The sequence below is a fragment of the Phaseolus vulgaris genome, chromosome 11 (assembly GCF_000499845.2).
Source record: "Phaseolus vulgaris cultivar G19833 chromosome 11, P. vulgaris v2.0, whole genome shotgun sequence".
In the NCBI taxonomy this organism is placed as follows: Eukaryota; Viridiplantae; Streptophyta; class Magnoliopsida; order Fabales; family Fabaceae; genus Phaseolus; species Phaseolus vulgaris.
In genome coordinates, this window is record NC_023749.2 from 3,084,503 (window position 1) to 3,108,064 (window position 23,562).

The following is a 23,562-nucleotide window of genomic DNA, read 5'->3' on the forward strand; positions in this document are numbered from 1 at the left end:
ATACTATTATAATTGTAACAATCAATTTAACGATCTATTAAATGGTTAAAATATGATAAAATCTGAATATTTTATTGTTTAAATTATATAAATTTATAAAAAAAAAGTCAATTATCACAATTTATGTTGTTAAGAACTTTTATTTTAAAATAATTTTGTTTTATTTATAAAATTTACTATTTTTCATGCTTTCACCTAAAATCAATATTCAAATTCATTCCTTTAAATTTCAATTCGAACAATCAACACTCATGAGTGTGTTCACTTAAAATGATTTGTTCCCGCCGGTTGATCGGGATCGTCTTCGCGCGTGGCTTGTTCTCGCGAGCTAGGGCACCTTCGTTTTGCTCCGTCTGTGAGTACCTGAAAGAAGTGAATAAAGGGGCGCCCTCGCGGCCGTTTGCACTTCGACGATCAAGTCAGCTAGCGAGAAACATTAAAAGGTGACGCACCCCAGTATCGGAACACCGTAAAGAATGCTCTGAGGGTGGTCAGAAATAACTGTACTGAAGGGCTAGAACTGTGTTGCCCTAATTGTCTTGTGCTCACAGTGGGTGTGCAGCAAAAGCAACTAGGGTTGTGTTCTCTGTAAGACTTGCGAGAATTAGGTTAAAACTTCGATCCTTTCAAATGCTCCCAAGGTCCCTTTTTATACATCTATCATCATTAAAGCGCATTGAAAGCGTATAAAAGCATTCATTGGAATATACGAATCTTAACTTACTTAACGCGTACTTTGGCAAACTTTCCCTGAAACCTTTAATGAGCACGTGGGCATTGCCACGTGCCCCTCTGACTTGATTGTTATTCTGTGCAGAGGGTCCCACAGCGCCGCCACCCAACTTAGGGTTATTCCATCGTGTGAGCTCTCTTTTCTACGAAGTGCTTCTGTCACGTGGGTTGACTTTTTGGGTGCCAACTCATGCCCCCAATCACTGATCACTTGCCCTGGGGGTGTATCTTCCTTTCTCTCGTACCATGCACGTGGTTCTCCCCTGGTTATGGCCCTCTCATGGGTCGTATCTGTTCCAGGGTCTCCCAGCGGTGGCGTGAATACTTCACGACTCAGGGTATTCCCTACTAGTCCTAGAACTTGTGGCCTTGAAGCCACCTTTCTCTTCTCTTTGCTACTGCTCTGGACTGTCGAGGCCCGACGTCTTACTTGGGCGATGTCTTACTTGGCGACGTCTTACTTTAGGGCGACGTCTTACTTTGGCGACATCACGAGCGGTAGACCTATTGACTTTCCTTCCTTGGGTCCCTTGAGGGGTCCCACCATGTGTTGACTTTGACTTATGGTCAACGTCCGGGTACGGGACGGTACACAAGCCCCCCAGTCTTGAGCTGACACTTGTTTCAGCGAAAAGACTAAGGCCTCGCCCATTACCCACGTGGCATTCTTGTCTTTACTGAACTCACACGCTTGAACTTCCTCGCCTGAACCCCCAACAGCTTCAACTGAGTTTACTGGGATATCCGGCGATGTTCCTCTTGCGGCGATGCCAGACCACCTGATCTTCCGTTATCTAACACGGCGATGACACCAACTCGGCGACAACCGATTATGTATACTGCAAAGCGCCACTTCTACAAACGACGACTATTTTGACTTCTCGACCACCCGCCTTTCTCTTGTCCACGTCATCACACCTGATGACCTGATCGGTACATGATTCATAACACAATTTAAATACATTCAATAACTTCTTCAACATCACAATTAACATATTTCCAAATTATCAAAGTCTATTGTATCTATACATTTAAAATCAATCTCAACGAAAACATTATAATTTACTCAACAACAAATTTTGCAAGAAAATCTGAAACGTGTGACCACATCACAATCACATCAAAATTATTGAGAATTTTATGTAGTCGAGAGACGACAGACAAAAACTATAATGGAAATATCTTGTGTAATTTTTCTTTTCCCTTAACTACCTTACATTTTATTTTATTACAGTTTGTATTAACTCGACAAAGAGAACTATTGTGAGAATATGTTCGAAAAATATTTAACCAAGAAAATCAATTAGTTTACAAATTTGTGTTTATTACACTTTATTAAACACTTTATTAAACACTAAAATCTATGTCTAATTGTTTTTTGACATGCAAAATTATCGTTTGAATAATCATCTTCACTATCTACAAAAACACTGTAAAATTAATTAAAAACACAATCTAATCATATAAAATAATATTTGATCCATATAAAACTCAACCTACTAAAATTTTGTTTCACCATTGTTGTACTTTTATCAAATTATCAACAAATATTGAATCTCACGTATGATATGTTCATTTATCGATATGTTCATTTATCAACATAAATAAGTATGTTCGAAATTTACACTAGTTAACAATAAAATCGAATTACAACATATAAATGAGGGGTAGTTCTCACCTTCCAACTTAATTTTGTAAAAATTGAATTAAATAGTTATAGTATTTTCAAAAAACTAAAACATAAATACATTTTGTATCCACATTTGTTTTCATATTCCCTTACATAAATGGTAGAAATGCATCCTCCCAAAACGCAAATGTGTTTATCTAGCTTGAAAATTTATTTCGTAAAAGTTAGTTATATAAAACCAATGTTGTTATTTTTTTTCGTTAGTGTTCTTATTTATATGTTACACATCCCCAAATAGCACACCTAATTAATTATTTGACTATAAAATATTACTTGTATTATTAGATATATCATTTTTTAATTTTTGTTTACAATTTTATATTAAATCCCTGGCATGAAAATAAGTCACATGTTGGTTTTCTTTTAGTAATGGAATTGTTTTTTGTGCACACCGAATCTCAATTTTGTTATATTTTGACACACTATTTTAGTCTTTTAACATTACTTAAAAAATTATAAAAATAATTACTCCATTTTCTAGTCAGTGTTGTGTGGTGTATCTTTTGCACACAACAGAGTTTATGTTATATTACAAAAAAAATTCATCTATAAGATTTAAATATAAAATCTTAAGTAACAAGGCTATATTCAATACTTTTCTTATTACTTTCATCATTTTCTCTGTCATTAATAATTGTCATATCTTAATATAATACTTGATTGATTATAGTTTAAATTAATAAAATAATTATATAATTGAATATTTTTATGAAAAAATGTTTCAAAATTAGTTTTAGATTATTGCTCACTTTATATTCAATCCAAGTATAATTATTACATATATAATAATACAAAATTTTAAAAACTAACGCAACTATTAATCTATAATAAATGTAAATTCAAATTATAAAAATATCATATAAATAAATTAAATATAACTAATACAGATAATTCCTCCAAAATTTAAAACAATTTTAATCTATGTTTATTAATTTTAATCGAATATACTTTTTTGTTTACTTGAATATAAAATAAAAAACATTAAACTATAACTATAAAATATATAATATTCGTGTGTATAAAATCCTATATAATTTAAGTGTATTAGGAAAGTCATACTCATCTCTTTCACAAAGTTTCAAAAAAAATTTCTTTCCTAAAAATAATATGTTTCAATCACACTTTCACATGACTTATAATTCTTATCACACATCATATCATATTTGAAAAACAATATTCAATTTACATGTATAAATAAATATTCTTCTAAATCAGCTAAAATCATTACAAAATAAGCAAGCAAACAAAAATCATAAGTTTTTTTTAGTTTATGCCAAAATTCCTTTGTTTGAGCAAAACAAGGTAAAAAAGAGAGACATTCTATACTCATTTTCGCTTTAGTGAAAATGAACATGAGAGTAAGATGTGTTTTTTATTTTATTTTGACTTAAGCAAAAAATTGTCGCAGGAGTGAAAATATAATAACTAACTTAATTTCAAATATTCATCTAAAATCAATACTTTAATTATAAACCTACAATATCAATATGATACTACCTTGCTTAGAATTTGACTATTCTCATTGAAATCACATGTCAACTACACACACATGTATAACAAGGAACTTTCATTATTCTTTAAACTTCAAACAATTCATAACACAACTCAAGAATATTCAAGATTCCTTCAACATCAAAAACAATATTTAGTTACTAAACTATCAAACTTTAATATATCTACACTTCCAAAACATATATATTAAAACATTTTTCATCAAATAACATCCATGTAAGAGAAATTTAAAATTTCTGACAAAGTCACATTCACATTGATGAGAATCAAATAAAGGAGGCTTTTATTAATGAAGGGAGAGGTCATTCACCTACACATTTGAAGTTCTTCCTTCTAGTTTTTTCAAAATTAAAAGAAGACATAAAATAAAGAGAGGATCAAGCCTAAAGCCAAAGAAGTCTACATGTTTTCAAGAATAGGCTTCATTTAAATATCTCTCTTTATAGTTTCTTTTATAAATTTGTAAATAATATAGAATGTTTAAATACATAGTTTTTAGGAAAGGTGCTTAGAGGGAAACCTTAGATACCTCTTTTGTAAAAGCATCTTTAGGCATTAGTTTAGAATTTTCTAGAAGAGTACTCTTCATGCTTCATTTAGGCGCTATTAGTAAGTAGCATATGAAGAGTCTTTTGGTTAGCTTATGTTGTAAGCTTCATGACCAACCCTTGCTCCTATAAAATGAGGGCTTAGGTCATTCACAATTCAGATTTGGAATTTGTAGTAAAGAAACTCTCCCAAATTGGTGATTGAGTGAGTGAGATTTGATTTCTCCTCTTCCTAGTCTCATCTTGAGAGCCTTGGTTCCTTCAAGTGGCGGCAATTCACACTTATCTTGGAGCAATCACACTTCAAGTGGCGTGTTCATCAATCAAGTTCTTCATCCACATAAGTTTCCTCTCTTCTCCATTTAGTTCTTCCATTTCCATGTCCATATGAACTCTAAAAACAAGTGTAGTTTATTTTATTCGGTTCATCTTCCTTTTCTTGCACTTTTGTTCGATTCTTTTCAATTTCTTACTGTTTTATTTCAGTTCAGTAGCTCCTTTTCATGTTTTGTTCGGTTCAATTGCTTTCTTTAGAGTTTCAATCGGTTCATTTACTTTTCCTCTCATTTTAATCGGTTCAATTTGACAATAATTGGAACTTCCATATGAGTTTGTGTTTTGGCACTAGTTTTGGTGAGTTCTTGTTCATAGAACCTTAATCCAATTCTATGATAAAGTGCCTATCTCATAACCAACTCAAGATGATTCCTAAGAATGTCAAGAATCATTCTAATTGTGCTAGTGGAATCACATCACACACCCAGATCCTTTAGCTTAGGATACTATGTTGAAAAAAATAAAAACTAGCTTATATTACTTGATTAAATGATTGGGTACTCCCAAAGAGCTTCAACACCTAAAGACACAAATATTACCTAACTTGCACTAGAGAGTTTTTATCAACGATTTGAACATGTTAGTGGGATCTTCAACTAACAAAGACTAATCTTAGATCAAATACCTCACAACACATGAAAAAACTCAAATTTGGTTCAATGAAAAACATCATAATTGAACCTACTTTAAAAAAAAATGATTGGACAACTTTGTTTTATCAATTGTGAGGAGTCCAAATGTGACATTTCATCGTCAATCCGATGAATGATGAGATCATAAATGTGAGAGGAATACATAGAAAATAAACATAAATAACTAATTTGTCTATTTATATGATTTTTTTACATTTTAACAATAAAATATACAAGTATCATTTTAATTATATCACTTGTACTCTAAAACTATTTTTCATGTACTTATAATATATATATACACACATTTGTCCATTACTTTGTTTTATTTTACTTTCACATATAACATTTTCTTATATCATATTTTAAATAGTTTCTTATATTATATATATACACGATACTTTCTTTATATATATATATTCCGTAACTTATAAGTAATATTTCTAATCTTCTTTCAAAATTTGGTTTAATTACCCTTTTACCTATACATTAAGGATAAAAAACAATTTCTTCATTCAAATTTTAAAAAGTTAAATGTGACTTAGATTTTTTTTTTTAAATTTTAAATTAGTCCCACCTTTTTTAAAAAAATTCAATGTTATCGTATTTTTTTTTAAAACAATTTAATATGGTTTCTCAACTTATTTTAAAATAATTCAACGTGATAAAAATAAAGATTGAAGTAAATTTATTTTAATAAGAAGAATTTAATGGAAGAAATCATTAAACCTAAAGATTTATAAGACCATTAACTATATCTAATTTCTAATTGTAAACCATGCATGCTCTATAGTTATGTTCTTAATATTTTAGTTGTAGTTAAGTTTTTTAATTCTTAATCACAACAATATATTTATTAAAGTCAATTGTGATTATTTACTAAATATTTTTCTATTTATTTAAAAAATTAAAAATACTAAAATGAGTAAATAAACAATGACTTTTTTTATTTAAAGTATTTATAATTTTTGTTCTTTAAATTTAAATTTTTATTTTTTGATATTTTATTTCTGATTAGTTCTTGAATCTCAACTACAACAACATATTTATTAAAAAAAAACATTTTGGATTGTTTGCTAAATAAGTTTTTAGATATGTTTATATTATTAAATTGTGTTTTAATAAATTATTTATATATTATAAGAATAATATTGAACAACGATAGAAATTTTAAAATATTTATATTCTGAAATCATTACTTAAATTTGATTAATTAATGTCATATACAAAAAAAAAATAAAGTCTTATTTTAATTTTTAATTAAACTATTTATTCACATTTAGAATTTTTTGAAAATTAATTTGAATTATTATTATTTATTTTCATTCTTAATTTGCAGATAATTTTTAAGCTTTAAGTTATAGCATTCATTAAATACATTTTAAAGTTTTATCAGATACTATCTCATATATATTCAATTGTTGAATTATTTTTAAATATTTTGTTTATTCTTGTCTCATTATTATTGAAAATAATGTAAAAGATTTTAAACATTCTATCTTTTATAATTGATATTATATGTAATAAAATATTTACATGTCATATTTAGATTTAATTTATTCCTCATGATTTTTCTATCCTTAACTATATATATTTAAAATAATATATTTTAAATCTTATAAATATTAACATTACCTTTTTTTAGTTCATATGAGTTTAGGTATTAAAAACTAAATAAACAGCGTGAAATAAGTATAAGTGATTAAAATTGTATGTGTAAAGACCAAAATGGATTATTTTTAAGTATAAAAGCTAAAGAGAAAAACCTGGACAATTCAATAAATTCTATAAGTAATTGATTTTTATCAATTAAAATAATTTTTGGAATTTCAAAATATTTTTTAAAGGTAAATATTTATTACTTTTATGTATATTTTTATGATTGAAATAAAATTGTGTTGACTGAATTACTTATCGCACAATTGTAAACGAAAGTGTTTTGACATAACTTTTATTTCATCAAAATATTAATTATATTCAGTGAAGAGTTTGGTTTCAAATAAGTCTAATTTTTTTTTTAAAACTAAAAAAAAAGAAAATTATCAACTAACTTGTATTTCATTTATTAAGTTCTTATCTTGAGTTATATTTTAAAAGTAGTTTTTAAATAAAAAGAAATGAACCAAACATAACCTAAAAATAATTTCACAGAAAAATATTATAGCAAAGTAATTTAATTTCTCTATAAAATAAATTATTGACATATAAAGATTTTACCGTGAAATGAAGTTTTAAAATTTAAGCACATGTTGTTTTTTCTTCTTTTTATCATAATTATAAACATTTCACTTTATTTTCAATTTATTTTTTGTTTTAAGAAAATTTACCTAGAAACATAGACAAATTTTTAATTTATACCCTAATATTTAAAAATAAGAAATAAAGCGATAACTGGGTAATTAATTAAGAAAGAAAAAGCGAAAATCAAAGTAAAAGAGGTTGTGTTATAGCAGGGTTCAGGCCAATGTGCTGCTGAGCCATATTGGTTTGGACAAGATCCGCCGTCCATGGTGGCCGGAGCTGGTTCAACGAATACGCCATCGAAGTCTACCTCCAATTTCTTCTCATATTCCCATTCATCGTCGCTGACATAGATGATGAAGTTGTTCAAGTCAAACTTGCACCCTTCACATTCACATGGTCTTTCTCTGCAATGCCAATGCCATCTCCCTCGTTCCCAACCCGCAAATCCCCCCGCAACCTCTGCATCGTCAAACCCCTTTTCTCCAAATCTTCCCTCTCCGACGCCGTTTCTTCTCTCGACCTATTGCGCCTCAAGGGCATCCGCTTACCATCTCACATTTTCGCCACCCTATTGCGCCGCTGCTCCAAAACCAGGTCTTTCCGAGAGGGCAAGTTGATTCACCTCCACTTGAAGCTCACCGGTTTCAAACGCCCCCCAGCGCTTCTAGCCAACCACTTGATCTCTATGTACTTCAGCTGCGGCGATTTCGTTCAGGCACGCCAGGTGTTCGACAAAATGGACGATAGAAATTTGTACACTTGGAACAATATGCTTTCTGGGTATGCTAAATTGGGAATGATGAAGCAGGCTAGGAGCTTCTTCTACCGAATGCCTCACAAGGATTATGTATCTTGGAATTCAATGGTGGCTGGGTATGCGCACCATGGCACATTTGACGAGGCTTTGAGATTTTATCGACAGTTTAGGAGATTGTCTGTGGGGTATAACGAGTTTAGTTTTGCCAGTGTCTTGATTGTTTCTGTAAAATTGAAGGAATTTGAACTTTGTAGGCAGATCCATGGGCAGGTTTTGGCTGTTGGGTTTTTGTCCAATGTGGTTATATCCAGCTTAATTATTGATGCTTATGCAAAGTGTGGAAAGATGGAAGATGCTAGGAGATTATTTGATTACATGGCTGTGAGGGATGTTCGTGCGTGGACAACACTAGTTTCGGCTTATGCCGCTTGCGGCGACATGGAATCAGGCGCTGAGTTGTTTAGTCAGATGCCTAAAAGCCAATCCTGTTCGTGGACATCTTTGATTAGAGGTTACTCTAGAAATGGCATGGGACATGAAGCACTTGGAGTGTTTAGAGAGATGATCAAGCATCAAGTTAGACCTGATCAATTTACGTTCAGTACTTGTCTATTAGCTTGTGCCACTATTGCTTCATTGAAGCATGGTAAACAAATACATGCGTTTTTGGTGCGAAATAGCATCAAACCTAATACTGTTGTAACTAGTGCTATTGTTGACATGTATTTGAAATGTGGAAGGTTGGAAACTGCCAGGCGAGTCTTTAATTTCACTGGAAATAAGCAGGATGTAGTGCTGTGGAACACGATTTTATCAGCACTGGCTCACTATGGCTATGGCATAGAAGCAATTATGATGCTATATAACATGCTAAAATCAGGAGTGAAGCCAAATGGGACCACTTTTGTCAGCATTTTAAATGCTTGTAGTCATTCAGGTCTTGTACAGGAAGGGCTTCAGTTATTCAAGTCCATGACTAGTGAGCATGGTGTCGTCCCTGACCAAGAACACTACGCATGCTTAACTAATCTTTTGGGTGAAGCTGGATGTTCTAATGAATCGGTGAAGGATCTGCAGATGATGGATTCTAAGCCAGGTGACCATATTGTATGTAGATTGCGTGGGAATATAGATCATGGGAGAGAAGTTGCTGTACTCCTTATCAAATTGCAGCCACAATCCTCTGCTGCCTACGAATTACTTTCAAGTATTTATGCTGCACTTGGGAAATGGGAATTGGTTGGGAAAATAAGACATATTTTGTATGCGAGACAGGGAGGAAACGAGCAGGCCATTACTTGAATCGACATTGAAAAATGCTGCACTTCACTGTATTAGATGTGTCACACCCTCTGAAGGAATCAATGTGCTCACCTTTGTGGCACTTAATTAAATATCAGCATGGAAGACCATGTCCCAGTGCCTAACTGTGGGATGTGAAAGTTAGAGATTTTTGCCAGTGGATCATTTTTTTCCAGAGAGCAGGAATATATATTCCACTGACTAAGTCACTATTCTTTTTCCTTTTCACTTTCTATTTTTGCTAACACCAGATTCTGCCGAGTTGAACCTCCACGGTGTTATACTTATTAGATGTTTCCTCCATAAATACTGAGGAGGAATGAGAACACTGGTGGATGGGAAGAACAGAAGAAATTTTTATAAAGATTTATTGTTTTTTTTTTCGCCCATTGTTTTATTTGTATTTTTTCCCCAACTGAATAAAATAAAGAAAACAAAATTCCCCCGTCATTGATGTTCCTTCTTTTTTTTCGAAGCTAATTGTGAAATCAAAATCCCAGCAGTCATTGATAGGTGAATACTGTAGGATGTCAATTTGCAGATCACTCGAGAGTCCAGAGATTCCTGTGTGAGGTAATGGAGGCTAATTTCATGTTCTTCTTGTTCACAAATATTTTCCATTTGCGGTCTCAATGCTCAATCTCTGAAATCCTTCATTTTGAATCGCGTAGGGGGTGTTAAAGCAATCTACGCTAGTAAACTTATAGCGTTGTTTTGACAGTTTAATATATTTTGCAACGTTCAGGGAATTGATATGGATATATAAGATCTATTTTTTCCACCCATAGGAGTAAGAGCTTAACAAGCATCACTATCAATGTTATAGAAAAGAAAGATTGGATCGTGCCCCTGCGTATCATGCCAATAATATGCACGATTTCAAATAAAGGCATCGAGTTTTTTACAGTTGCTTTTATTTTATTTTCTGTTATAAACTTTCAATTTGATTCATGTAGTTAAACGACTGAAGACTATTTGCTTTATGTTTAATTATATTTTCTTATTAAATATATAACAAAACATCACAGTGGACTAACATAAGCAAAAAAGAAAACTTAGTGAACTAGACCGATGGATTTCATGCCAAATTGCATCATCACAGCAAAACCAGGGAGAACATAAACAATTGATTTCTGGTTCTGATACGAAGTTTGATGTTGTGAATTACGAGTAAAAGTGGAAGAGATTCTCATTCCCTATAGCCTATTACTAATACCCATGTGTCTGATTACAATAATGTCTGATTCATTTGTTTATTAATGGCTGATCAAGAATTAAAATTGGTCATTCTAAGCGAATTAAAATACTTCTTCTAAATGAATAAAAAGCAAATACTTAGTCAGAGAAGCTTCAATAGCCACCCAAGTGGACCACACCACAGGTCCAGAATATATCTCGATTATAACTCCTTTCCAATAATTAGAGCGAAGGTTCCAACGACGTTAAAGACAACAATAGGCTAATAATACTAATGGAGGACTCCTTCCTAATCCAAAGCCAAAATTCTTAGAGATAACCAAAAACAATTGAGGGAAGAAAGCACAAGAATCATTTCATATTTCTCAACCTTTGTCCAATTCAGCAACTCCATTCCCATTGATTTAAAAAAAATCGATTCTGACGCCACCATGCCTTATTATATTAAATTCAATCACCACAAACAAAGTCATAACCTGCAACAGCTGACTCCAGCAACAGCAAAAAAAGAGGAAGAACTTGGAATTCCTCCTTTTGCTGTTGTTGTTCCTCTCCTAATCTTTGATGGGTTCCCAGGTCTCCAAACAGGTTGAGAAACGAAAGGCAATCGAAAGAGAGGGAAAAACTCTGTCTGATCTCAGAAACTCTGGGGAAGACTACCCTGGCTCAGATTACCATCCATCTGACAGAAAAAACTGGATGTCCCAACTCAACCCAGAGAAAGTTGCGATAAAACAAATTGTTTGGCCTGGAACCCATGATTCTGCAACCAACAAGATTGGCATCCCAGGCATCACTCGCCCTTTTGCTCAATGCCAATCCTTGTCCATCTACAAGCAGCTTGTGATGGGGACAAGGCTCGTTGACATTCGGGTGCAAGAGGATCGCAGAGTGTGCCACGGAGTCCTCCTTACGTACAGCATGGACGTTGTCATCAAAGATATCAAGAAATTCTTATCAGAAACCCAATCTGAAATCATCATTCTTGAGGTTAGAACCTATCCTTGATATGCATCTGATCCAACATTGGTATTGTTGGATACGAAGTATATAAGGCCTTAAACAAAATTTACAAAAACTCTAATACACTAAATGATACAGAAACATGTACAGCATATTTAGATATGTAAATTATACATCATATTCTATGTATTTGTAGAATAACCGTATAACATGTATTGGATTTGATCATTTGAATACATCATAGACGTTGTATCTGACATGCATATCGTATCTTTGCACCATCATAGGTTCGAACCGAGTTTGGGCACGAGGATCCTCCCGAATTCGACAAGTACCTTCAGGAACAACTCGGGGATTACCTAGTTCCCCAGGATGACAATGTTTTTGGAAAGACCATGGCAGAGGTGTTACCAAAGAGAGTTATATGCGTTTGGAAGCCAAGAAAATTGCCTCAGCCTCCATCAGGAAGTCCTCTGTGGAGTGCAGGGTATTTGAGGGATAACTGGATCAACACTGATTTGCCATCAACCAAGTTCGAGAGCAACATGAAGCATCTCAGCGAACAGCAACCTGTTACGTCCAGAAAATACTTCTACAGAGTGGAGAACACCGTTACTCCTGTGGCGGACAACCCCATTGTGTGTGTGAAGCCTGTCACGGAACGCATTCATGGCTTTGCAAGACTCTTCATTAGCCAGTGCTTTTCCAAAGGGTATGCAGATAGATTGCAGGTATTTTCCACGGATTTCATTGACCATGATTTTGTTGATGCATGCGTTGGACTCACACGTGCCAGGGTAGAGGGTCAAGCATGAAAAACTGAAATTATCACTCTCCATTGTGATTATAACTCATTTTGCTGTTTCCTTGTTCATGGTTTTTAGCTGGATCATATGGTTTGATGGGTCACTTAAAGTTAGATTTTTTTTGCTTTTCTTCAACTGAGTGTGTGTTTGGTGGAAATTTCTGATATGGAAAGAAGCAATGGCTTCAGCTGTGGAATTGTTTTCAATCTGTACCTCATTTTTTTGTGGTTCGTACCAACCGAAACCCAAATTAAGGTAACAGTGAAGGAAATTACAGTTAAATTACAAGATGCAAAGTTTGTTCCAGTGGATTTTGTCCTTCACAAACGTGCACTCAAATCCTTTGCGACCTCAGTGTCTTGTTTGGTTTGTTTTGGTCCACGAATGCAATGCCTTGTTCCACAAGACAAATTAGTTTAGTCCCACCATTGTAAGCTGTTAGATGGATCAAGGATTCAAGGGCTCACAAGTTACAGCTTGGAACTGTTCTTCGATCAAATTTAGGAATGATCATCAATAATTTTTGTTTATTCTGTGGGTGAAATAATATGAATTGTGTCTGATTCACTTTTAGATGTTTTTTTGCATTCACACTGAAATGGAGAAAGAAGATTGAAATTAAGATAAATAAAATAAACAAAACATGTTGTTTAAATCGATATGATCAAGAATAAATGAACATGCCTCATTTTTGCTTTTTTTTTATTGAGCAAATATGAAAGTGAAAAGAAATTAAAAAAAAATTAAAAAATATTTTTTAATTTAGTTTTAATTATTTATATTTAAAATTTATATTAGGAATTAAAACTATATAATTTTTTTTAAAGAAAGCATTGTTTCCCTATTATTTCGTTCCAATCTGGGAAAACGTTTCTAGTGGTTAAGAAAAAACTTATTTTCTTCTATTTTTTTAAAACAAATCGAAAAAATTAAGTATTTTTTATTTTATCTTCTGAATTTAGATTTTTTTTTCTCTGTAACAATGATGCATGTGAGAAAAATGAATCATGAGAAAAAAAATGTGGATTTGACTAGTTTTTATCTTGGGAATAAAAATATATACACACTTTGACTGATATTTAATATATATAGTCTTAATTCCCTTCTCATATTAAAATACTAAATAAACTAAAATATATAGAGATAATGAGAAGATAAATACATACATATTCATCATTATACATATAATTAAAAAAAAAAAAACTTTTCATATACATTCTTATGTGTATTTGTAATGCCAAACCATATCCTATATTTTAAAAAATGTTAATGTAAAACTAATTGTACGATCATAGGTGAAAATAAGAGAAATTTACAAAATATGAACAAATAAAAAATAAATTAATAAATTATATAGTAGAGAAATATGAAGAGGAACTGAGTACATCCTCTACATTTAATCTCATATTGTATCGCTTTACGACTACTTTTTTAAATGAAATTATTTTTTATCTTTATTTTTTAATCCTTCAACATTTTACAAATCATTATATGAGATTGAAAATAAATTTATAATATTGAACTAAAATTTTACCAATGAAATTTGGGTCTAACTCTCTCCATTTCTTCTATTACTAAAATCAGAATAAAATGAAATGAAAGTGCATAGAACGTGGTACAGGGTTTCATTTACTTTTTTATTTTCTTCAAAATAATAATATCAAAGGTAATGGAAAAGGACCTTTTCCATAAAATTTGGGCCGAATTTAAGATGCCGGGCCTACAAAACGTAAGCCTTTATTAGCCTTAAGGATTAAGATTAGCAAAAACGACAAACTACACAAAAGTTTAAATCTCCAGCCAAAAAGGAGTTTATATGTTTAGTATACAACAATAAACAAATACATATATATATATATATAAAGATTTGTGAAATTTAAATAATTTTTTTAATTATTAATATCAGTTCTATTTTTGCTGATTAAAGTGCATGTTTATTCTTTAATTATTAATGCTCAATTACTGGCAATATTTTTAATATTAAGAAAAATGATACATAGATACCTAAAATATTTTAATGACGCCTACATGACAGCGAGAGAAAATATAAATTTTATACCTATTATGATGTGATAGGAAAAATAAAGAAAAATGATGATTTTTTAAAAATAATGTTAATGTATCATTACTCTAAGAATAAAGTCGTTAGCTGTTAAATAATAATATATTTTTTTTCTTGACAACTAATTAAAAATCCTGCTAATAATATAAATAATAACACTACTTGAGAAATCAAAATATAACATATTAGAAGGATACCATCGAATTATGGATAAAAAATATGTTTCCAATAAAAGATTACCACTATAAATATTACTTATTGACTCTCTAATAACTATGATTTATTTATTTAGTGAGAAGAAACATCAATACAAAATATTCTCCTAATGAATACTCAAAATAAAATGATAAACGGATAATAAAATGATTAGTTGTGTAACTACTTGTGTTTGAGATATATAAACACATATATTTAATAATAATAATATATTGAGTAAAATTTGAATAATTCAAATTGATATTTATTCAAATTCTAAAAATCTATAAATACATACTCACTTAATACTCATATATTTTATAAAAAAATTAATTTATACTTACTTGTATATTAGAGAATTTTTTACAAGTGGCAAATGAATATTTACTCAATCTTTATTAGATGATCCGTCATAAGAGTTATAAGAGGTTCAAGTTCGTCTTCCTATGAATATCACTTGTTTCACAATGGAATAGTTACACTTGTTTTTTGGTAAGAACATTTGACATCTAACGTGAGACCTAAATAAAACCATTTTTGAACCACAATACTTACAAATGAGTATGATTCATGGTAAACAAGTTCTCTTGTTAGAATCTTAAGGAAAATACTTTAATTTAAAAAAAAAATATTATTGAAGTTTTTTTAAATAAGAGTATAAATTGAGAAAAAAAGAACCATATTGAGCATAATTTATAAGATACTTAGTTGACCGCTGAGTCGTGTTTTAAGGTATAAAAATACATAAAAATGTTTATGGTCATAGAAATTTGAAGGTGATGACATGAAAAGCTCTTATAGGAAGACCTAACTATTATGATGGAGTTGACAGAGAGCCACATTTATGGCGGATAACATCCTACACTTAAATGTAGAAAAAGAAAAAAAATGTTGAGTTTTTAAAATAATAAAATATACACAAAAAATAAAATTATCACTGCTTGTTTAGGCTTCATGCAAATCATATCCTCGACATCACATGCCTTGATTATAATGAACTCGACCATATTATCAAAGCATATAATAAAAGACGAAAAAACCATTTTATGGACTTTTTAAAAGTAAAATTGTAATGGTAAATGGCAACTTACCTGAGAATCCAATTGTACTTGGAGTCAAGGATTAAAGGAAATTTATCTTTCCATTTCCTCTTGGCTACATTTGCTTTAGTGATATCTAAAACCTCGTGAGAGGAAGCCTCCCATTTGGTCGTTGTAGAGGAATCAACCATAACCATTCTAGCTAGGGACTCTGTGGTTAACATTCTGTTCACGACGAATGGGGTAAGTTAAGAAGTGTCCTCTAAAGCATCCCCTCTAGACAAAAAACAATCAATGTGACTCAAAGACTATTCCTCTCTAATCGCAACAACCTATTTACTTACTAAAATAATATTTTCATGATAATGAACTATGACGAAAAATGCTAAGTTCTCTCACAAAAGCTCCAAATGACAACTATGAAAATGGGAAGGCAGAATGATGAAAAAAGTAATGTAACAAAAAGAGTGATTTTTTAATATAAAGCATTGTAAAAGTATGGTAACACCACATTAATTTATATTGAAAATCACATTGTTAGAAGACGCGTCATACTATCTAGAAAAAGTCAAACGAACTTGATGTCACGAAAGTCCACAAAACATCAATATCAAAACATGATTATAAAAACATAATCTCAAAACTAATTATTCGAGTTGATACACGACAAACTCTCAAATTCGTCCATCCAACAATTTATCCTCTCACACCTTATTTATGAATTTCGAACATTGAGCATTGGAGGTTTATATACATCTTCATCCTTAACATATATAAAAATGTATTTAACAACGTAATAATATTCATGTAAAATTCGAACAATTCAAAATGACGTGCAAATTAAATACATCACTACTAAATAACTAATTATATTTTTACTTACAAAAACCTTTGAACTAAATCCTATAAATACAAAAAAATTCACGAGGAGTACTTAGTTAACACTCACACACTTCATATATATATATACTCACACACTTTATATATTTTTTCTAGTTGTTACTAATTGAACATTAAAAAAAATATTCTGCAAGTAATTTTTTTCTCGATTTTATTAGTAACTCCGTGATGCATCCTCATATATTGAAACTCAACTTTCCAAAATATCACTTATTTCCCTTTAAGAGTGCTGTAGTCTTTTTTAAGCAAGAAGAAGTTGAAAATTAATTATTTTAAGAATATATTGTTTCAACAAAAACAAACTTAAATTGTTCAGACCAAACAAATCATAAATAGTTGAGGGAAATTAACTTAAGAGAGTTGCTATAATAGAATTTATGCGGTTGAAACCTGAACATTGAGTTAGTCCTGTAGATTTTTTTTAAGAACCCAAGAGATACAATTTTTTTTTAATAAACTATTTATAAGATTTTCAGTTTTAATAAATGTGTACATGTAAAGTAATTAAAAATTAAAAAGATAATAGTAAAATAATTAATATTATCTTAAAATTTTAAAGTAGTAATTAAATAAATATATTTTTTAAAGTTGGACGGTTTAAAAAAGAGAGTAATTAATAAAGAAAATATGAAGATTTGCAAGCCAAGGGATAAGGATAAACGTTGATTTGCTGACTCGTTAAAAAAAACAAAGCACTTAGAGTTAAACGTAATCCATTCTTCCATGGATGTGTTTGAAGGTTCACTTCCTCCAAACTAAAGTTATAATTATTGTGATCAGTTCATCAAATAATCAATAAGTTAACAATTTTTTTAGTGGATTTTAATTTTATTTAGTTCAAAATATATCTAGCAAATTAAAACAAATTAATAACGTTATCGAGTATTTTATTTTATTGTTAAAGTATTCAAACATAATTTCACTACAATTTTTTTAATTCTATCAAGAATATGTTAAGACACTCGTATACTTGTATATTCCAACTCAGGTTAAGTATTATTGACGATTTTTAAATGAATGGTAAGAAAACTTATATTATTTTGTTTTTTTTTTATATTTTAAGAGAGTGCGAAATATTTTGAATTTTTTTACAGAAATTTTCAATTTATGAAAAATAGTTAATCAAATTCGGTGTTAATTGATGTTATGACAATCCATGACTATGAAACCATTTTTCTTGTGATTGTTCATTTGTAGAACTATTTCATTATTGAGGATTATTTATTTATCTGTTGTTTTGTAGAGTGCATTCAAAATAGCTTGCTTCTGCTTTGGTTAAGTTAAGTGATTCTCACAAGCATAATGTAAGTTTGTTTACCTTCTAATATATAATATGAATGGTGTTTTAATGTTTTAATCTTATTACCAGCTATACAATGTTGATTTTTTTTAGTTAAACTTTGTTCATAAATTTCTATTTCATAGTTTTTTCTATGTAAACAAATGTTTTGCAAAGATAAAAAATTATTACGTAAATATTATATTAAGATATTATATTTGAAGAGTGGAAAGATTTGTCAGTCCTTATTTATATGAAGTAAATGGATTAAAGATAACCTATTCAAAAGCGAAAGAATACTCAATTTTGTATCAGAATGATAGAAAAAAAAACATGATTTTAAAGTGATATTTTATTTTTTTTTTAAAAAGTTACTTGAGATACATCATAGAAATGCCATCTTTTATATATTATATTTATGTCTATGAGAATTCTTAGCATGATAAATAATGTATTACTTTTCTAAACAACTAATATTATTATTTTTATGCATAATATTTATAAGTTTTGTCATTCGGGTAGTATTTATAAGTTTTGTTACTCGATGGATCATACAATTGTCCTTGATTCATGATTCACTAGCAATTAATCCTATATTAACAAACTAAGTAATGTATGAAGAATTTATAATTACATAATTTTGTAACATAAAAAAGTTACTTATATAATTTGTAATTTGTATGATGTTAAATCTCATATAATACTAAAGTGTTGCGCATCTCATAGTTAGACAGATGCATCTATTTATTCCTTATTTAAATTGAAAAACACATAATACAAAATATTGTAACTAAAAATATATTATTAATTATACTTGTTTATAAAACCTTCTCATAAATAACTACATGTAAATAAAAACAAATTGACAAAAGAAATTACACATTTTACCAAAATGATCACATATAAAAATGTTGTGTTTATATTAGAAATCAAAACATTACTTTTAAAAACGAAATAACTTCCAAAAGCACTTTTTTATTTGATGGACACGTGTTATTCTCAATTTATGAGGTGTCTTGATAAAAAGTGGTGATGAGATGCAAGTGGTGGTGATATTAGGCAGATTAAAGAAATTGGGGCCCATAGATTGGGGCATTCAAGAACAGCGTAAATGCAGAGAGGACCACTGCAGAAAACGTGAGTCCAAAGAGATTCTACAATTTCCGTCATTTTGACGTGAAATTTCACTGAAACGTGCATCACTCACGGGATTACGAACACGTTACTGTTTCTTTTGCGTCTCTTCCCTTCGTGTCGTTACTCGGATAACGTCACTGCATCTGCAGCTAAAATAATTCATGGAAGATAAATACTTTGTTAAGAATAATACATGTTCACATAATTTAATTTTAATTTTAATATATTGAAAAATTATATTAAAAAATAATAATTTAATTTATTTATTTTAATTTTATTAATATTTGAGATAATTTAATATATATTTCATTTTTGTTACTGTATTTAGTCAAAAAATTATCATTAATACGTAATTAAATTTTTGTTAATATACAATCAAAAGTGCAAAATTAAGATATATGTGGATAGAACTTAAATTAGCACGTTAATTATATATTAATTTTTTTTAATAAACATATCCAACAATTACTAAAAATCAAACACTAAATTATCTCAATCATTAATAAAATTTAAGCAAAATTATCAAACACAGAAATTATATAAATAATTTAAAATATAAAATTTACTTATTTTACTAAAAATAACTTATTTTAAAATACACAAAATAATGAGGTTTATGATTGGATTGTTTCCGGTTTTAAAGAAATATTTTCCGAAGTAAATTATGAGAAAGCTCAGATATTATACGAGTAAAATATAAGTTGTATACATAATAATTAAAACATAATTTAATCAACCTCTATAAGCAATCAAAATTTTTAATTTTTAAAAATGAAAAATGTCCACAGACTGTTTAATTTATATATCCTTTATCTTTTAACATATGTTTTATGAATTCTTATGTCAACATAAATTATTTTTCTGTTTCTTGTTTTGAAAAAATATTTTATAATTTGTGAAATATAAAAAGTAATTTACAAGAAAATTCCATAAATTTATGAATAAATATAAATATCATAAAAAAATAATTTAATCTACCTCTATAAAAATTCAAATTTTCATTTTTTAGAATATGATCATTTTCACATGCTATTTTATCTATGTATTTTTATTTTACGACACATGTTTTCTGAGCTTTTACATCAAATTAAATTAATGATTTTTTGTCCTATTTATCAATTGAAATATGAGTTTATTTTTCAGTTTATTTAATCAATATTTAGAGAGAAAAATACATCCTTGTTAAATTTTTTTATCCAATTCGAATTTTATGTATTATAAATACTGTGTGACCATTAAACCTTATTTAATGTTTTTGGTGAAACCTATATTTAAAGTTTTAATTAATTCTAAGCATAATAAAATATTTATAAATTACATTTAAAATCATTTTTATCTAGTCTGATACGCATAGATGAACACGAATCCTTATTACGCGATGGGATGAAAAGGAAAATAGGCACGTTTTCATAATTTTTGGACTATAATTTGAAGGTGATGTCACTGGTTTAGTAAGGCGTTCATCATAATATATAAATGACATGAATTATAAAATTAAAATAATAAACTTTGTAATCAAGTGATATAAAGTTTAAATTCATATGATGGCACTTTGAATACGAAACAATCTATTAAAAAGTTAAACCGGACAAAGTCTTTAGACAGTATAGCTGAAAATTATGAATGTTTTTATGTGTATATTTGAGAAACTTTAATTTAATTCAAAACTAGGGTTTCAATTCCTCTTTCTTTATTTATTCAATAAAGAATATTATCTTTATTTTTTTCTACTTATTATTTTTTTAGGGTTTCAATTTCTCTTTCTTTATTTATTCAATAAAGAATATTATCTTTATTTTTTTTTACTTATTATTTTTTATCGGATTGTTCTCTAAAATAACTACTAGTGGTTTTGGTCTTGATCTTGATAAGAGGTGAAGTTTTTTTCATGGATTAGGTTAGAAAGAAGTTGTTCTCCAAAATAATACTGACAGTTTCAGTCTTGATCTTGATGAGAGGTATAGCACTTACAAAAGACAAAGACAATGTAACGTTCAAGTTAGAATTCGATATTTGATGATTAAAATATTAATAACTTGACTGAATATATATTTATAACATTGTAGTGAGTTTCTAATTTTGAACCAGATTAATCTCGACATTATATTAACATTTAGTCATATTATATGAAATATATGGAAGATGTTTATTAGAACGATAGACTAATCTCAACATTAAATTAATATTAGGTTATGATATAAAATAGAACAGAGATTAACAAACAAAAGAGTAAAAAAAAAGATAAATAATATGAGAATGAATATCTCTTATATTATTCTATTGAGATTAAAACAAATAGTCTGAATATATACCAGCATTTTAGGTCTAACTAAAGAATGAAATAATCAATCAAAGAAATACTAGAATCATAATAAACAAAAACAAAAAAAATTATTCACTCAATAAAAAAACAATTAATAATTATAAAAGTCACAATTAATATTAAATCCTTCTATATCCTTTAATAGGTTAACATTTTTGTAACATATTATATGGAAGATACTTGTTAGCACTTTAATCTCATCAACCAAATGCTCTTTGTGTGGTCGAACTGTGTGTGACGAGGTTTGATGGACCACTTGAGTAACAATATATACTCCGTATACTAGTTGTAATGCTCAAAAAGATGATTTTGCTTGTACCTCTTTCCCTATAGGAGTGTAGGTGTTATGAAGCATCTATTGAAAAGAAAATAAGCACATGTACCTTGGCACCATAGAATTGGACCTGTCATTGAACACACTATCTCCATTCACTGAATGTTTAACAAATATTCACCAGACAGTTGATCTGTTAACCCTTTTTTCCCTCTATAGGTCACATAGCTTTCCTCACTTTGGTATCAAGCCTTGTAGATTTGAAGCATAGTGTGACCTCATCAACTGCAAATATTCAACACCAAGCTAAAAACAATGTAAAATCAAACGCATACTGTAAGTGAGTAAAGAAAGTTAGGACCACACAACAAAATGGTAAGTCTATCCCTTTGAACAGTTTGATGACTCAGCAAAGAACATGATCCAACGGATAAACAAACTTTTCAGAACATTGACTCCTACAACCTCATCCATGTTCCGTATTCACATGTATACGTACACTTTTGTTATCACATAAATTTTCAATTTTCATTTGGATACACAACACTAGTGCTCTTCATGTGTTCTATATAAACAGACTAACCATATCAGTCTTCTCAACTCAAGCCCCAACAATCTTCAATCTCCTTCCTACCCAACACTTCCACATTTTTTCTTTTGAACCCTTGATCCAACCCCAGTTTTTGTCCACTGATATCTAATCCTCCAAAAGTGAAAGTGCGAATTTTTCTAGAAAATTTGTTCCCACTTAACAACTGAGAACAGAGGACCCTGTTCTTGTACCAGTTAACAACTGAAAACAGAGAACCCTGTTCTTGTACCACTTAACAACTGAGAACAGAGGACACTGTTCTTGTACCACAGAAATGGCTTCCCTCTATGATGTGCTTGGAATTTCAATCGGTGCAAGCTGCGTGGAAATAAAGGCTGCTTACAGAAAGCTAGCAAGAACATACCATCCTGATGTTGTGGCCATGAATCAGAAGGAAAGCTCAGCTCACCAATTCATGATAATCCATTCAGCTTACTCAACGTTGTCTGACCCAGAAAAGAGAGCTCAATATGACACAGAAATCTACAGATACAGAAGATCAGCAAACATGGCTTCCATGGCAGGAAGAAATCACACATTTTCCTGCGCTGGAGGAAGTGGGAGGAAATGGGAAACGGATCAATGTTGGTAGTTATGTACAAGATTTTTATTGACCATTTTCTCCTTCTTTCTTCTTCTTCTTCTTCAAAGTAGTGGCATTTAGGAACACTTCCTTCTTCTTTTTTTGCAGTGTTGATGATTTTGGACACTGGAAGTTGATCCATTTGTTAATAGTTTGTCTTCGTCTATGAAAATCTGTGACTTGTTGAAAGCATATTCTAAAATATTCATTTTGTAACATGAAAATATAATTTTGTGACATGTTAAAAGAAATGTTCGGTCTAATCAACGTGTTCCTAAGAAAGGGTAGGAAGCGACAACATCCTTTCTCTCACGCATCTGTTTCAGCGGTCAGAAAGAGATCTGAAAAGATATGCTTTATTTTGAGTGTTTATATTTATTGTTTGTATTTTAAATAAGATTATTTTCTTAAATATATAAGAAAGAAACTTAAATAGCTAAAACTAAAGAATTAGTTTT

At 29.9% G+C, this 23,562-nt stretch overlaps 3 protein-coding genes across 3 annotated transcripts; all 3 read left to right on the forward strand.

The window, feature by feature from the left end:
* The first annotated feature begins 7,861 nt into the window (after window positions 1-7,861).
* LOC137825602 (pentatricopeptide repeat-containing protein At2g21090-like) lies at window positions 7,862-10,203 on the forward strand. Its single transcript, XM_068631314.1, is given in 2 exon segments — window positions 7,862-9,766; window positions 9,769-10,203. Coding segments are annotated over 2 exon segments (1,773 nt in total). The 5' UTR covers window positions 7,862-8,103; the 3' UTR covers window positions 9,879-10,203.
* A 976-nt stretch (window positions 10,204-11,179) lies between these two features.
* On the forward strand, window positions 11,180-13,292 carry LOC137825610 (uncharacterized). Its single transcript, XM_068631324.1, has 2 exons — window positions 11,180-11,940; window positions 12,201-13,292. Exons 1-2 carry the CDS (start codon window positions 11,515-11,517, stop codon window positions 12,726-12,728), a joined length of 954 nt encoding a protein of 317 aa, XP_068487425.1. The 5' UTR covers window positions 11,180-11,514; the 3' UTR covers window positions 12,729-13,292.
* A 9,503-nt stretch (window positions 13,293-22,795) lies between these two features.
* On the forward strand, window positions 22,796-23,241 carry LOC137822268 (chaperone protein dnaJ 11, chloroplastic-like). Its single transcript, XM_068627157.1, has 2 exons — window positions 22,796-23,105; window positions 23,213-23,241. Exons 1-2 carry the CDS (start codon window positions 22,796-22,798, stop codon window positions 23,239-23,241), a joined length of 339 nt encoding a protein of 112 aa, XP_068483258.1.
* The last annotated feature ends 321 nt before the right edge of the window (window positions 23,242-23,562 follow it).

Bases quoted from the DNA above. Each gene is read 5' to 3' on its own strand.
- LOC137822268 (XM_068627157.1), top strand. From the start codon at position 22,796: ATGGCTTCCCTCTATGATGTGCTTGGAATTTCAATCGGTGCAAGCTGC. The intron at 23,106-23,212 runs GTTGGTAGTTAT...CTTTTTTTGCAG, and splicing joins GAAATGGGAAACGGATCAAT to TGTTGATGATTTTGGACACT.
- LOC137825610 (XM_068631324.1), top strand. From the start codon at position 11,515: ATGGGTTCCCAGGTCTCCAAACAGGTTGAGAAACGAAAGGCAATCGAA. The intron at 11,941-12,200 runs GTTAGAACCTAT...GCACCATCATAG, and splicing joins CTGAAATCATCATTCTTGAG to GTTCGAACCGAGTTTGGGCA.